We start from the raw sequence: 15884 nt of genomic DNA on the forward strand, positions 1-15884 counted from the left end.
CCGGTTTTTACACACCACATCGCACCAAATGCGCAGCCCGCCGGCTTGAGCACAACGCGGGCCGCGCCTTTTCATGTCCGCTGCGCGAGACTGTTGCTCTCTAGCCGGCCAGGCCGGGCCACGGGGGAAACGAGATAGCACGTCCTCGCTCAGCGTGTGCTTCAACGTTTTGAATCTCGTCTTGCGAGTGGGATTTTCACCGAGAAATGCCACGAGAAAACACATCTGAGCGCGCGCCGCGTCCGTGCACTCATTCAGCGGCGCCCCGAGTTGAGTCTACAACGCTCTCATATCTGTTTTTAAGACCAGCCCCCCCCCCCCCGGCCGCGGGGAGGGAGGATCCTGTGTTACACACTACGTAGAATACACGAGTCGTACGCTGCACGTTAGTTCCGAGAGATGGCAGAAGTCGCACCCGCTCCCGCGCCGGCCAAAGCGCCCAAGAAGAAAGCAGCTTCGAGAGCAAAAAAAGCCGGCCCTAGCGTCGGCGAGCTGATCGTCAAAGCCGTTTCCTCGTCTAAGGAGAGGAGCGGCGTGTCTCTCGCTGCTCTGAAGAAAGCGCTGGCTGCCAGCGGATATGATGTGGAGAAGAACAACTCCCGTGTCAAGATCGCCGTTAAGGGTCTCGTGACTAAAGGCACTCTGGTGCAGACCAAAGGGACCGGCGCGTCTGGCTCTTTCAAGCTGAACAAGAAGCAGACCGAAGCCAAGAAGCCCGTGAAGAAAGCCGCGCCCAAAGCGAAAAAGCCCGCCGCCAAAAAGCCCCACGCGGCTAAGAAGCCTAAGAAGGTAGCAGCCAAGAAACCCGCCGCCGCGGCCAAGAAGTCTCCTAAGAAGGCGAAGAAGGTAGCAGCCAAGAAACCCGCCGCCGCGGCCAAGAAGTCTCCTAAGAAGGCGAAGAAGCCCGCCGCCGCCGCAAAGAAAGCCACCAAGAGCCCGAAGAAGGCGAAAAAGCCCGCGACCTCTAAAAAGGCAGCCAAGAGCCCCAAGAAAGCGAAAGCTGTCAAGTCCAAGACCACAAAGCCTAAAGTGGCAAAGGCGAAGAAGGCAGCACCCAAAAAGAAGTAAAGACGTTTGTTTCTTTCATGCTTTTGTTCCTTAAACGGCTCTTTTAAGAGCCACCCATATTTTCCTTTAAAGAGCGACAATTCATTTTCAGTCGAGCTTTATGGAATCAAAGCAATACACGTTAGAAACATTCAATAGTATGGCTACCGGCGGCGTGAAGATGCCTCACCGTTACAGGCCCGGCACCGTGGCTCTGAGGGAGATCCGTCGTGATCAGAAGTCTACTGAGCTGCTCATCCGCAAGCTGCCCTTCCAGCGCCTGGTGCGAGAAGTCGCTCAAGACTTCAAGACCGACTTGCGTTTCCAGAGCTCGGCCGTCATGGCTCTGCAGGAGGCGAGCGAGGCATACCTGGTCGGTCTGTTCGAGGACACCAACCTGTGCGCTATCCACGCCAAGAGAGTGACCATCATGCCCAAGGATATTCAGCTGGCCCGCCGTATTCGCGGAGAACGCGCCTAAACCACAACTCCGTCTAATATACACAAAGGCTCTTTTAAGAGCCACTTCATCGTCTCAGAAAACAGCACATTTTCTTTCTTGGGCAGTTTAAGTATCAGAACGTGGTACAGTGGGAGAAGGAACAGTAATAATAATAATTGTGTGTGTATGTATGTATGTATGTATATATATGTATATGTATGTGTGTGTGTAAATGAAGTACACAGCTTTCTATATCATCATTAGAAAAAGGTTTGTTATTTGTTATATATATATATATATAGATATATATATATATAGATATAATATATATAGATATTATATATATATATATATAGATATTATATATATATATATATGTAGATATATATATATGTAGATATATATATATGTAGATATATATATATATATATATATATATATATATATATATATATATATATATATATATATATATATATATGTATATATATGTATATATATAGATATATATATGTATATATATAGATATATATATGTAGATATATAGATATATATATGTATATATGTAGAGATATATATATATATATATATATATATATATATATATATATATATATATATATATATATATATATATGCACTGTATTAAATATTATTTAATGTGTTTGTTTAAAACGAGTTAGAAGACGGTTTTAGTAGAAACATACTTCTATATTTCTCTCTCATACACACACACACACACACACACACACACACATACATATATATATACATATATATATATATATATATATACATATATATATATGTATATATATGTATATGTATATATATACATATATATATACATATATACATATATATATACATATATATACATATACATACATATATATACATATATATACATATACATATACATATACATATATATACATATACATATACATATACATATATATATATATATATATATATATATAGTATCTCACAAAAGTGAGTACACCCCTCACATTTTTGGAAATATTTGATTATATCTTTTCATGTGAAAACACTGAAGAAATGACACTTTGCTACAGTGTAAAGTAGTGAGTGTACAGCTTGTGAGCTCTTTGAATAACTGTTCTTTTATTACTGTGACACTGTCTAAATGTACATTTTGGACTCTCAAAAAGATGGCACCCATTCACGTGCATTCTATTGACTCACAGAACTCGAATTTCCTTTGAAAATTCTTTGTGTTCGGATGAAGAAAGAAAGTCACAAAAGAAGTTTCTTTTTTGGTTGAAATATTCCTTTGATGAAGTTGTCCTGTTGCAGTAATACATAAAGAATGATACGAACTGGCGTTATTTTGCACATACTGAATTAAGGTTTGTTGTGTTTCCTAGTTATGATTATAGCACATTATTCATCACAATGTCTGAATGTGTCAAGGACCACATTTTTAATCTAGTTTTTATCGTTGCTGGGGTTTTTTTCTAGTCATCCACCAGTATTGAAGGCCATATCAGTGCCAGGGAGGGCCTCCAGCCGTCTCTACTGGCATTAGGAAGGATCAAGGGCAGGATTGACAAATTCTACGTGGTTGTGTATAAGCACCTCATCCCTTGCACAGGAACCAGCTCCTTGAGTGCTATAGATGAACTCTTCAAAGTCCACTATGTGTTCAAACTGTCATATGAGGAAGCCCTTGTCAACATCTTTACCTTCCTGCAGACTACGATCTACAACATTGATGTTGGTCTTAACAGTGAGTCTCCCAGAGTAAAGGAATTGCATGCAAAGCTTTTGAACTTGTTAAATGTTAGTACATTTACATTTATTCACTTAGCAGACGCTTTTATCCAAAGCGACTTACAAATGAGATGCATGCAAAGCCACGAGAGTCACGTACAGTTTCTATCCTTCGTTAAAGTTTAGGTTATTATGTGCGCAGCGTGGCTGTAGCCGACAGTATGTGCCTTGGGTGAACTTGTAAAAGCCCGGAGTTTGAAGTTCTACATGCCTTTTGATCTACAGGGTCCAAATGGGTCAGATGAATATATTCACTATGAGGTGAATATATTGCACTTCAATTCATGCTGGTTTGTTACATCCAAGATACTGTGTTGTCAATAAAAGTTCAACCTTATACAGTAACTGATGTGTTAGCTGTTCTTTTATTGACGAGTACACACATTTTAAAGGTCTGCATTTTTAGGCAGACAGGGTGTAGATCACATTTAATTACACTAGTGTAGAAAATAACTCCATTAGGTTGAGCTATTGACACATTTAGTGTAGATTCAATACTTTCTTAGTGTAAATGGAGCCTGTGAGGAGTAAAAAAACTACACCAATTGTGCTAACAGTGAACACTTACAGTGCTTGTTCAACACTGTGAGAGTGTAGAAAAAAAAAACAATACTGAAAGTGTAAATTGAACTCTATTTAGTGTGGACCTATATAAACTCTTGATAAGTGTTAATTTGAACACTGTGACTGTAAAAATAACACTTTAAAATTTGCTGTGTACAATCAGAATTGATTGGGAAAAGGGTAAAGGTGGAGTGGTAGCAAATTTTGTAAGAAATGAGTTATATTCTTTTATTATTTTATTATTATATGAGTTATAATCTTATCAATAAAGGGAAAGAACACGAATCTGTAGTAGTCACAATACGGACAGGAAAAGACAGTATAACGATATTCAACTTTTACAATCCCCGTAATAGACAGAGCACCGATACTCCAAATGCAGTATGTGGGTTGACGTGAGGGAAATTAGTACGGTGTGGGGATTTTAACTCACACACACACACAGCACAATACAGGGAGTAAGAATACAGATATAAATGAATCAGTGATCGAGGAATTTATACGCGATAAAAATTTGGTATGTGTAAATGACGGGAAGGACACGTGGTGTTGTAGTTCACATAATGCAGAAAGCGTTAACAATCTGACAATAACGTCAACTGTAATTGCAGGAATCAACACACGGGAGGGTTTAGAGCATTCAACAGTAGGTAGCGAGAACGCCAAGGTGGAAGTTAGCGAAAGCCGACCAGCAGATGTTCCAAACGTAGAGCGAAATGAAACGTGTGGGATTAGCGATTAAGGATATAACAGATGTCGAAGAAACGAACGGAAAAGTGACCATGGTCATTATACGACCAGATGAAGAAACAATGTCAAAAAAGATAGGAAGTAAATGAAGAAATAGTGTGCCACGGTGGGATGAGAGCTGTACTGTAGCAATTAAAAAGAGAAATAAAGCTTTTAGGAAACTCGAAGCTCACCGTGCACTGGAAACTTTGATTAACTATTAAATGGCGCAAGCAGTAGGTAAGAAAACAATCAGATCAGCAAAACGTGTATATTGGAGACAATTCTGCAATAAAATTGGAAGAGAAACCCAGCTATTGGACATATGGAGAACAATTAGGAAAATGAGTGGAATAAGAAACAGTGTGTAAATACCAGTGTTAAATAGCAACAATAAAAATGCAATTAGCAATGCAGAAAAAAACAGAACTTTTGGTAAAAACTTTTGTGAAGCTCCACAGTATTGAAAACCTATCCTCAACAGCCAAGCAGTGTAGAGAGCAGACACTTGCCCAAAATCCAGGGATAGTAGAAAGAAGGACTTGCCATTTACTCTATTTGAGTTCAAAAGAGTTATATAAAACGCACGGCAAACGACATCAGGGAAATACAGTACATGCTATAGCATGTTAGGCCACATGAGAGACATCACGCTTGATGTATTATTAAGACTGTTCAATATGGTATGGAATACAGGAAAAATCCCACTAACACGGAAACGGTTCCAATACTCAAACCCGGCAAATACAGTCAGATCCGTCAAGTTACAGATCCACAGTGTTAACGTCACAGGGAAAACTACGGAGAGGATGATAACAGATAGATTAGATCACTATATAGAAAGTAAAGTTCTTCTCTCAATGTATCAGTCAGGATTTTGTAAAGGGAGGGGGAGAATGGTAGAATCCATTTTATGCCTAGAGCCAGAAGTTAGGAAAGCTCGAACTAACAAAGAAAGTGTCATCTCTGTATTTTTCAATGTCGAAAGATGTACGATACCCTTGGGAAGGATGGACTTCTTATTAAAGTTGACGAATTAGGAATAAACATAAAGATATATATAATTGGGTATTAGACTTCCTGAACAGAAGGCCAATAGAAGTTAGAGTAGGTGCAGAGTACTCAAATAGATATGCAGCAGAAAATTTTACCCCACAAGGCAGTGTATGTAGCCCGATACTGTTTAATATTATGATTAAAGACATTTGATCAGGTCGGAGAAAATATAGGTAAGTTGCTTTATGCAGCTGATGAGGTTAGGGGTCGGGATATAGAATATGTAAGAAAGAAAATGCAACATGCAATAGGGAAAGTAGAACAGTGTGCAAATGAATATGGTTTTAAACTATCAATTTCAAAATCACAAGGTATATGTTTTTCTAAACGTCATAAAACAGCACCATTGAAACTGTACATGCAAGATCTTGAACAGGTCAAAGCTGTGAGATTTTTAGGAGAGCTTTTTGATGAGAAGTTTACCTGGTGTCAGCATATTGATAAAATTAAGAACAAATGTAAAAAGATGAATAATGTTCTGAGACCGGGGAGCAAGTAGGGCATCGCTCATAAATATCTATCAGGCTCTTACAAGAGTTGTCTTTGATTACGGTCGCCTAATGTATCTTAAAAATCTTAAAAAGCTTGACGTGGAACAGGCGCAAGAATTCTGGATCTGTACTAGAGCATTTAAATCATCACCAGTGACTGCGTTACAGGTCGAGACAGGAGAGATGCTGTGATTTATATTGGATAAATCTATGAGGGCATAGCAGGGTGTACACCAAGAATGCTCAGAGTTTTATAGGACTAACTTCTTTAAGAGTTTGGGATGGGTAAGAAATGTAAAGGCACAAAATGCAGGCCTCAGCCAGCTACAAGAAAGCCCCATTGAGGTGAACTGTACCACCCTGGAAATTCATAAAACCATGTGTAGATACAAGGTTACAACAAATATTAAAAGAGGAATCTAAAATAGCACCAAAGTGGATAATACTTAAAAAATATATGGACCATTATCAGGATAAATTACTTGTATATACAGATGGCTCAAGACTGGCCACACCGGTGTGGCTTTGTTCATTCCTCATGAAGTAGCAGTCAAAAAAAGAGCGACCGATCATTTATCAGTACACCGTAGAACTATCAGGAGTCCTATTGTCACTGCAGCAGTCGGAAAAAAATAATCAGCACTAAGATGTCGCTATAGCTTCTGACAGTCTATCTGCACTATCAAATATATAGTCTGGGAAAACATCATGTAGACAAGACATTGGTTAACAAATATTTTATCTGCTTCTCATACTCCATGGTAGGGAGCTGAATGTTTCCTTCTTTTGGGTTCCTGCACATGTAGGGGTGGAAGAAAATGAAACTGTGGATGTACTGGCAAAAAGATCGATAAAGCATGAAACAGTTGATATACAAGTACCATTAAGTAGAGCAGATGTTAAAACCATTATAAAGGGACACATAAAATACGGCAGGAATACTGGGACATATGTATGAGGCAAGACAGGAACCCAAAGGAAGAGACGATAATTATGTGTCTTAGAATAGTTCATGCTGACTTATATCTAACATTACACAGAATAGGAAAACACCCCACTGGACTCTGCACACACTGCAATACACAAGAGACGGTAAAACACATTCTGTTAGACTGCAAAAGATATCAGGAGGAGAGAACTGAGCTAGAGATGTGAATTGGAATGCAAAACATGACACTAAAAAACTTGCTGGGGAAAAAACATCTGGGAAAATGCACTGTCCCCTAATAAACTATCTAAAAAATACTGGGATAAGTGAAAGACTGTAGTAATTTAGTATGAACATCTAGTATTCAGGAACTCAGGACTAAGAACTCAGGTGCAGGTTTTCATTCTGACCAAGCAGAAGCCACTCCTGCTCAGTTTGTGGATTAGATCGGACAAAACCGATTGAGCTTAGGCTAGCAAATCAGTCTAAATTAAGTTTTCATAAGGTTCAAGCCTTAATGACCTACTCGCACAATAGTCAGAATCAGATATTGGGGGAAAATTATTAGTTCTGAAAGCATATAGTTAAAAGAAATAAAAGCAAAGGCTCAAAATTGTTTGTCCAAAAAAAGTTTGTTGCATCACAAATTCAGTAGTTTGGAGAAAATGGGAGAGCTTGTGGCAGATATTGCAAATGTTTGTAGGCTTTAGAAAAAAGCAACATAAGTGCAGGAGTCAAATCCCCATTTCATAAGAACAAGCTAAAATCCCACACATTAATCATATAGACAAAATTTTAGCTTCAGAGTAAAGAGGATAAAGCAGTTTCAAAGGAGAAGTTTACACAACAGTCCCATTCATAGAGAAACAAGCTATTCTTCGACTGGAGCAAACTTTGCATGGTCGCTATCATTCATTAACACGGCTAGCATGCTAGAAATCACTTGCTCACTTTCATTCAAACTGAAAGCATATGAATAGATGGTGAAGAGTAAATAAATTTAAAGTCTAGATGAAAAGAACAAATGTTGAAGAAAAGTTGACTAGGTGGGTGGAAAACAGTGAGTAGGAAAGTAGGAAGAGCTGAACAGAGCAGCAAAGACAAGAGTAAGACATTGTTAGTTGTAGGGGAGAAAGCATGTCCAACAAGAAAATGTGATTATAGGTGTAGGTCAGAAGACTCCTTCTGTCTTTGCTAGTGTCCGGGCTTCGCCACTCGTACGCGGCGCTCCGCTCTTGTAGTCCCGGGCCAAACAGGCACGCCTAGTTGGCACCAGCCAGCCCATCCGGCCTCCTTCTCTTTAGCTCGGTCGGATTCCTCCCTGACCCTAACAAAACAGTCACCCTAATGCCCTTTATCCCAACTCCGTTATTGCCTTGTGTGTGTGTGTGTGTGTGTGTGTGTGTGTGTTGTATTCCATGCTGCTAGAGCATTCTTTTGAATGAATTTGTGCTGCTGGAACACTGTTTTGAATTACTACATGTTACTACAACAGTATTTAGAACATTTACGTGCTTCTAGAACCTTAGTTTGAATTTCTACGTTTTACTAGAATACCATTTTCAGTTACTTCTTGTTGTTAGTCTTAATATGAATAACTTTGTGCTGCTAAAGCCCCATTTTGCATTGCTCAGAGAGCAGCACTTCAGAAGTGCTCCCCCTCTCTCTCTCTCTCACACACACACACACACACACAGCGAGAGAGAAAACGAAAGAGAGGAAATTACTCTTTGTATGAAAAGTGGGTGGCTCTTAAAAGAGCCGTTGGGTTGATGAAGACGGCGGTAATGCGCTTTACTTGGAGCTGGTGTACTTGGTGACGGCCTTTGTGCCCTCGGACACGGCGTGCTTGGCCAGCTCGCCGGGAAGCAACAGGCGCACGGCGGTTTGGATCTCCCTGGAAGTGATGGTGGAGCGCTTGTTGTAGTGAGCCAGACGAGAAGACTCACCGGCGATGCGCTCAAAAATATCATTCACGAAGGAGTTCATGATGCCCATGGCCTTGGATGAGATGCCGGTGTCAGGGTGCACCTGCTTCAGGACCTTGTACACGTAGATTGCATAGCTCTCCTTCCTGGACTTTCTGCGCTTCTTGCCTCCTTTGCCGGCCGTCTTGGTCACGGCTTTCTTTGATCCCTTCTTGGGCGCGGTCTTGGCTGGATCGGGCATGATGCTACTTCTCGAGTAAACGAACAGAAAATGACTAACGCCCGCCTCGCGCCCGCTCTATTTACAGACCCACATGCTAATGACGTCCACACAAGACACCTTTTTTTGATTGGCCAAAATTCGATACCTCCTCCTGCATGGCACCTCCTACTGCACTCTGCTTCCTCCCTCCTTCTATACCTCCTCCTCGTCCTCCGCTACGCTTTGTTTCCCTTCCCGCCGTTGTACTTTCAGGACAACGTGCACTATGCAAAAACAATTGGCTTGAAAAAAATTATACATATACATACATATATATATATATATATATATATATATATATATATATATATATATATACACACACACATACACACACACACACACATATATATGTATAGAGAGAAAGAAATGTGGACGTTTCTACTAAAACCGTCTTGTAACTCATTTTAAACACGTTATAATATTTAATACTGTGCATATAAATGTATAACAAAATAAAGTGTGCAAAAAAAACAAAAATAAATTCTCTTATGTACCCATAGTTCTTATCACTTTTACTACTTGTGTAGAGCGTTTGATACCTCATGCTTGAAAAAACAGAAAAAACTTTTGACTTCCCTCACTTCTCTCTCTCTTATATATGCATGCATGCGTGCGAGAAAGAGAAATATAGAAGTTTCTACTAAAATCATCTTCTAAATTGCCTCAATCAAACAAGTTACAATATTTAATATATATGTCTAATATTGTATACTATATAAATAAAAGAGAGAGAGAGAGAGAGAGAGAGAGAGAGAGAGAGAGAGAGAGAGAGAGAGAGAGAGAGAGAGAATTATTACAAAAAAATACAAATAGATCTACCACTTACGCTACTGCTGTACAGCGTTTGATGCCTTATGCTTCACGAAAGAAAAAGCCCCCCCACGGAAGAGCTCTTTTTCTAGACATGTGGGTGGCTCTTAAAAGAGCCGTTGTGTTCACGTCGTTCGGTGTTAGAGCGTTTACCCGCCGAAGCCGTACAGGGTGCGTCCTTGGCGTTTCAGGGCGTACACCACATCCATGGCGGTCACGGTCTTTCTCTTAGCATGCTCGGTGTAGGTGACGGCGTCGCGGATCACGTTCTCCAGGAACACTTTCAGCACACCGCGAGTCTCTTCATAGATCAGACCAGAAATACGCTTTACACCACCACGGCGAGCCAGACGGCGAATAGCCGGCTTGGTGATTCCCTGGATGTTATCGCGAAGCACCTTGCGGTGACGCTTAGCGCCTCCTTTGCCGAGTCCCTTACCACCCTTGCTTTTTTTTTTTTTTTAATGAGTTTTATTGAAATTATACAAAATTCACAATCTTACACAAGTCATATTCAGAAAGAAAGGGAGAGAAAAAACTTACATAGTCAAAGTACAATTACACGCAAATAGAGTCCCACACTGAAGAGTCTTTAAACCAAGATGTGCTGCTTTTAAGTCTTCTTAGCTCTTTTTGAATGTCCTTGAATACAACATCACTGGATATAAACGTTTGACTTATAGTCATTCTGGACCTTGTTTTCCAGAGTTTAGATTTAGTCAAACATATTATGAACCAAATGAAGTCATGCTGAGTCTTGCTACAATTTTCTTTAAAAATGCCATAGAAAATTGAGTTCATATTTATTTCTATATTGAGACCAATGATTTTTAATTTAGCCCATGTTTCTTTAGCGCGATAACACTCTAACAGGAAATGTTCGAGTGTTTCCTCTTCATTACAATTAGGCATCGGGCATTTACTGGTTTTTACAAAACAGCTCCATTTTACAACCGCTCTTACTGGGAGCCTTCTTACAGCGACTAACCAAGTTGTATCTCTCAGGTGTTCAGATAGGATTTTATTCTGTAAATTTTGGAGACATTCTTTGTTTTGGTCTTCCTCCAAATTTCTGAAAGCCACAGGGTTACAATAAACTCGATCAACAATTAAAAGATATATTTCTTTGCTCGAGTCTTTCACCCAATCGATGTTTAGATCTTTAAATTTGTTAGTGAAGTCGGAAAACATCAGTTTATAATACGGAATACCTTTCCTCGATGGACCTTTTTTAGATTTCCAGTTAGAGATGTTCCCTATCCATTCGGTTTGCCTGGCAATACCACTCGCGATGATTTTGCACACTGCTATTTTAGTTTTTAAGGATATATCGACAGCCCCAAGGCCTCCCAGTTCCCTTCTCTTAAAAAGGAGCTCACGTTTTGTAACCTCACGAGTCGTATCCCATATGAAATTACAGCATATTTTATGAAGTCTTTTTACCCAAACTTCTGTCGGAGGTAAGATGCATGATAAAAACAGTATTTTTGATAATAGAAAAGTTTTAATAATATTTATTCTAGTTTTATAACTTAGATTACATGATTTCCATTTATCAATTTCATCTTGTATTATTTCTTCTTTTTTTGACCAGTTATGGTCGACACAGCCATTATTATCTATATATATACCTAAAACCTTTAATTGCTGAACTTCTGGGACATCTATGGGAAATTTGTTTTTTTCATTTCCAATCCAGACACATTCCGTTTTAGCTTTATTTAAGGAGGCTCCAGAGACTTGCTCATACTCGCTAAAATATTCAAAGATGATGTCTAGTTCTTGTTTAGATTTCACAAATACAGTTATGTCATCAGCATAAGCAGAGATCACGACTCTGTTCTTTCCTATTTGAAGACCTTTAAGTCTATGATCATCTTGGATTTTTTGTACAAGTGGGTTTATAGATAAAATATACAGGGCTGCACTCAGAGGGCACCCTTGCTTTACACCCCGCATAACTTCAAATGGTTCAGTCAAAGAACCGTTAACATTTACTTCAACCGTCAATTTAACATAAAGGCATTTAATCATGTTTATGAAATTTTCAGGGAATTGATACAGATTTAAAATCTCCCACAAATAGTCTCTTGAGATGTAGTCAAATGCTTTTCTTTGGTCCAAAGCCACAATGTAAAAACTGTCACCATTTTTATCAAAAACTAGTTCTCTTAATGTGTTCAAGTTGTCCCACATAAATCTTCCCTTTATTGCACATGTTTGTTGTTTAGCTATTATTACATCCAAATAGTCACTCATCCTGTTCATAATGGTCTTTGCAAAAATCTTATAATCGACATTCATTAGGGTGAGATGTCTCCAGTTGTTGATATCACTCATTTCACCCTTTTTATACAACAAGGATAAAACGCCTTCATAGAACGAGTCATGCATGTAACCTCTAGCGATCCCATCATTGAAGGCTTGCGTTAATATTTTAGCCAAATCTATGGCGCATGCATGATAAAAATCAGACGGGAGACCATCTTTCCCTGGAGACTTTTTTAGATTTAATTGTTTAATGGCATTAACAACCTCAGCCTCTTTTATTTCCTCACCTAAGCTCTTGGAAGGCGGGTCGACACTATTTTTTACATTCAAAAAGGTTTTTAGGAGTTTATTATCTATTTCAATTGAGTTGTACATGTTTGAACAAAGGATCCGAACAGCATCTCTGACGTCTTTAGGATTTTTCACTATAGTTCCATTATCTGTTTTAATGGCTTCGATATATTGGGCTTCTTTCCTTTTATTAAATAGTGAAATTGCTTTTGTTTGATTTAGAAGTTCATCGGAAATTATTCCTGCTCGGACTTGAATGTTCAGTAAAAACTCACTATTTAAAGTTTCTATCTCTTTTTTCAAATCCTTTAAGTTGTTTTCCTCACTTTCATCTCTTGTATTTTTCAGTTTTAGGTTTATATATTGTGTCATAATTGTATTGTACTTCTCATTTTTTTCTTTATTAAAACATAGACATTTGTATTTAAGAAATTTTTTAATCTGGATCTTAAAAACTTCCCACAAATCACAATAATTGGTAGTGAGGATATCTAAAGTTTCAATCCTATTAATTTCTTCTTTTAATTCTATAATCAATAAAGAACTTTTCAAGATTTGTGGGTTTAATTTCCAATAGTTTCTTCTTTCTTCATTTTTAAATCTAATGCCACATATAACTGTCAAGTGGTCCGACTCAACCAAGAGTTTTGTTGTATAAAATTTTGCCTCAAAATTATTATTAATATATATCCTGTCAATTCTAGTTTTACATGTTTTATCAAACCTTGTAAAGTCCACTTTCTCTGGATATAATGTCCTAAATATGTCGGTGAAATGCTGTTCATTCATTATGGATTTAAGGACATCACCTTCTCTCCTAATTTTACATATTTTGGAAGAAATTTTGTCATTATAATCTGTGATTGTATTAAAATCACCGCATACAATGGTATAGAAACCGACACACAGGAGCATTTTAAGCTTTTTAAAAAGCCGGATTTTACCAACAGTATCCTGTGCTGTGTATACATTTATTACTCTAATTTTTTTTGTGCAATAAAACACATCTATAAACATTAATCGACCAGGAATTATTTCACGGCTCTTAATTATTTTAAATGTATTGTTATAAAATAAGGTCGCAATACCATCAGCTTTACTTTCACCTATTGAAAAGATTGAAGGACCTTTGATCCATAAACTTTGAGCGTCCCGTACGTCTGCAAAACTGCTTAATCTGGTCTCTTGTATACATAAAATATCAACATGTTCTCCACTCAATATATTTAACATTTTCACTTGATTAATTTTTGCCTGAATCCCTCTAACATTACATGTGGCAACAGTTAAATTTGAAAAAACCATAGAAATTAAGATAAGAATCTTCTCCGATAGATATTATTGCATGTCCATTAGTCCACATTTTCTCAACATTATCCACATCATTTAACCTTAATTCCTGCAGACATATATCACATTTCTTTTTAAATGATATAGGAATTGAAGTTAAAATCAAAGACATTATGTCAAAAAAAAGGGAAGAAAAGTAGGCGATATACATCATTCCTTAACCTTTTTTGCATTGTCAACATTTCCAGGAGAATTCCTCTTTCGCCTTTGGCGTTTATATGGATAGTCTAAAGTGTTTTTACCTTTCGCCAGCGTGGGAGTGTCCGCAGTGTCACCTGTGTTGTCGGCGATTGTCCGAGTTGTTCCACTTTCACCAGCTGGATGCGATGACTCCTCTCGGCCCTGTAGGCTTCCTGCAGGTGTAGAAATGATCTGGGTCGCTCCGGTCTCTCCCTCTGAGCACGTAGGCTCCTCTGGGGCTTGTGGACCTCCTTCAGGGGTTGAGCCGATCCGAGTCTCGCCGACTTCTACAGCTGATAGCGCAGGAAACTCCGATGCTTGCCGTCTCTCCACAGACGAAAGACTGGGCGGAGATGCTCCGCTGCTTCCAGCAGGTACTTCCGGTGTCTTCCGTCTCCCTTCCGGGATCAGAGATTCGGCGCTGCTCTCAGAGTCCTCGCTGTCTTCGCTGTCGCTGGTATCGGTGCTGCTTGAGTCACTCCCAGATGTCGAGTCGTCCTCACTTGTGTGTAGTTTATTTTCTTCCCAGTTGTTATCCTCTTTATCGTTTGTTTTGGTTTCTGTGTTATGTGCGTTTTGTGTTGCATTCTGGTCAATGTCTTTTTGATTTTTCGGCAGTCTTAGTTTATAGCTGTAAGAATTTGGGCATTGAAAATATATATGCCCAGTTTCATTACATAAATTACATACTTGTGTATTTCTACAACTCTTTCCTTTGTGGCCAAAGCTTCCGCATTTCCAGCACTTTGTTTTCTCACAGTCCTTTGCCTGATGGTCGGAATCGTTACATATAAAACATCGCTTTGTTTGGCCGGGGTATGTAATCGTTCCATTGTATGGTCCCATGGAAATGTAATTTGGTATCTGGAATATACTTCCGTCGGGGTTTTTCTTGAGTTTTATTTTATATCTCCTGACTCCATACCATATCCCGAACTGGTCCAGTGGCTTGTCAACAGGGTTCAGTATCTCACCAAACCTTAAGAGATATTGTTCTACATCCGAGTCAGCGATTCTCCCAGTCCAAAACTTGACTACAATGCTCTTTACGTCTTGGGGAGCTGATGTAGTCATCTCCCAGTTTTTCCAGAATTCACTTCCTGTATTATTATTAAAAATTTGAGAAAATGTTTGAAGTGCCTGTTCTTTGGTAAAACATATTTCATACTCTTTTCTGTTAGGCATTGCAATAAAAGAGTATACATCTGTAGTCGATATCCATTGACTACTTAAAAGGTTTACTCCGACTTCAGCCCTGTCTGGCGCTTCTCCTTCTCCACTGTAACATAGTCTGACCCAGTGCCGCCGACGGCGAGGAGGCCACACGGGGTGACATACCGAACCGAACCCCGGGTGGCGATAATTATCACCTCGTTAAAGGTGTTTTTGTTGTTGTCGTTAAAGTCTTTAGTTTCAAATTACGAACGAGGGTACCACTTGCAAAAAGAGAGTATTAATTACCACCCTTGCCTCTGCCAGACATGATGCTGCTCTCGAAATCAAGTCACTCAATAAAACTTCTCGCGCAGCGCCCACCTATTTATCCACACTCGACAGGACCTAGTTGAGAACAGGCGAGGAGGCGGGCCTAACGCCAACGGTCACACAATAGCTCTCTTTTTCGAAAACAAACACTAGGCACTGCTTTTCACCTGCTAACGTCTTCTTCTTCCCCATTCTCTCTCTCGCTCTCTCTCTCTCTCTCTCTCTCTCTCTCTCTCTCTCTCTCTCTAAT

The 15884-nt window shown here is 39.1% G+C and overlaps 3 protein-coding genes across 4 annotated transcripts; 2 read left to right on the forward strand and 1 right to left on the reverse strand.

Annotated features, from left to right (window-relative positions):
- Positions 1-393: 393 nt before the first annotated feature.
- LOC108261486 (histone H1-like) lies at positions 394-1198 on the forward strand. Of its 2 annotated transcripts, XM_017462356.3 has the most exons (2): positions 394-789; positions 847-1198. In XM_017462356.3, the coding sequence occupies exons 1-2, from the start codon at positions 400-402 to the stop codon at positions 1066-1068; spliced, it is 612 nt and encodes a 203-aa protein (XP_017317845.1). In that variant the 5' UTR covers positions 394-399; the 3' UTR covers positions 1069-1198. The 2 variants fall into 2 exon arrangements, with proteins under 2 accessions (XP_017317845.1, XP_017317844.1); XM_017462355.3 differs by having other exon boundaries at positions 394-1068.
- On the forward strand, positions 1169-1681 carry LOC108261487 (uncharacterized). The gene has a single exon (XM_017462358.3). The coding sequence runs from the start codon at positions 1169-1171 to the stop codon at positions 1526-1528; it is 360 nt and encodes a 119-aa protein (XP_017317847.1). The 3' UTR covers positions 1529-1681.
- Positions 1682-8734: 7053 nt separating this feature from the next.
- On the reverse strand, positions 8735-9355 carry LOC128629781 (histone H2B-like). Its single transcript, XM_053678509.1, has one exon. It carries the CDS (start codon positions 9221-9223, stop codon positions 8849-8851), a length of 375 nt encoding a protein of 124 aa, XP_053534484.1. The 5' UTR covers positions 9224-9355; the 3' UTR covers positions 8735-8848.
- Positions 9356-15884: the final 6529 nt, after the last annotated feature.

This window comes from Ictalurus punctatus, unplaced genomic scaffold, assembly GCF_001660625.3.
Source record: "Ictalurus punctatus breed USDA103 unplaced genomic scaffold, Coco_2.0 Super-Scaffold_100, whole genome shotgun sequence".
Taxonomy (NCBI): Eukaryota; Metazoa; Chordata; class Actinopteri; order Siluriformes; family Ictaluridae; genus Ictalurus; species Ictalurus punctatus.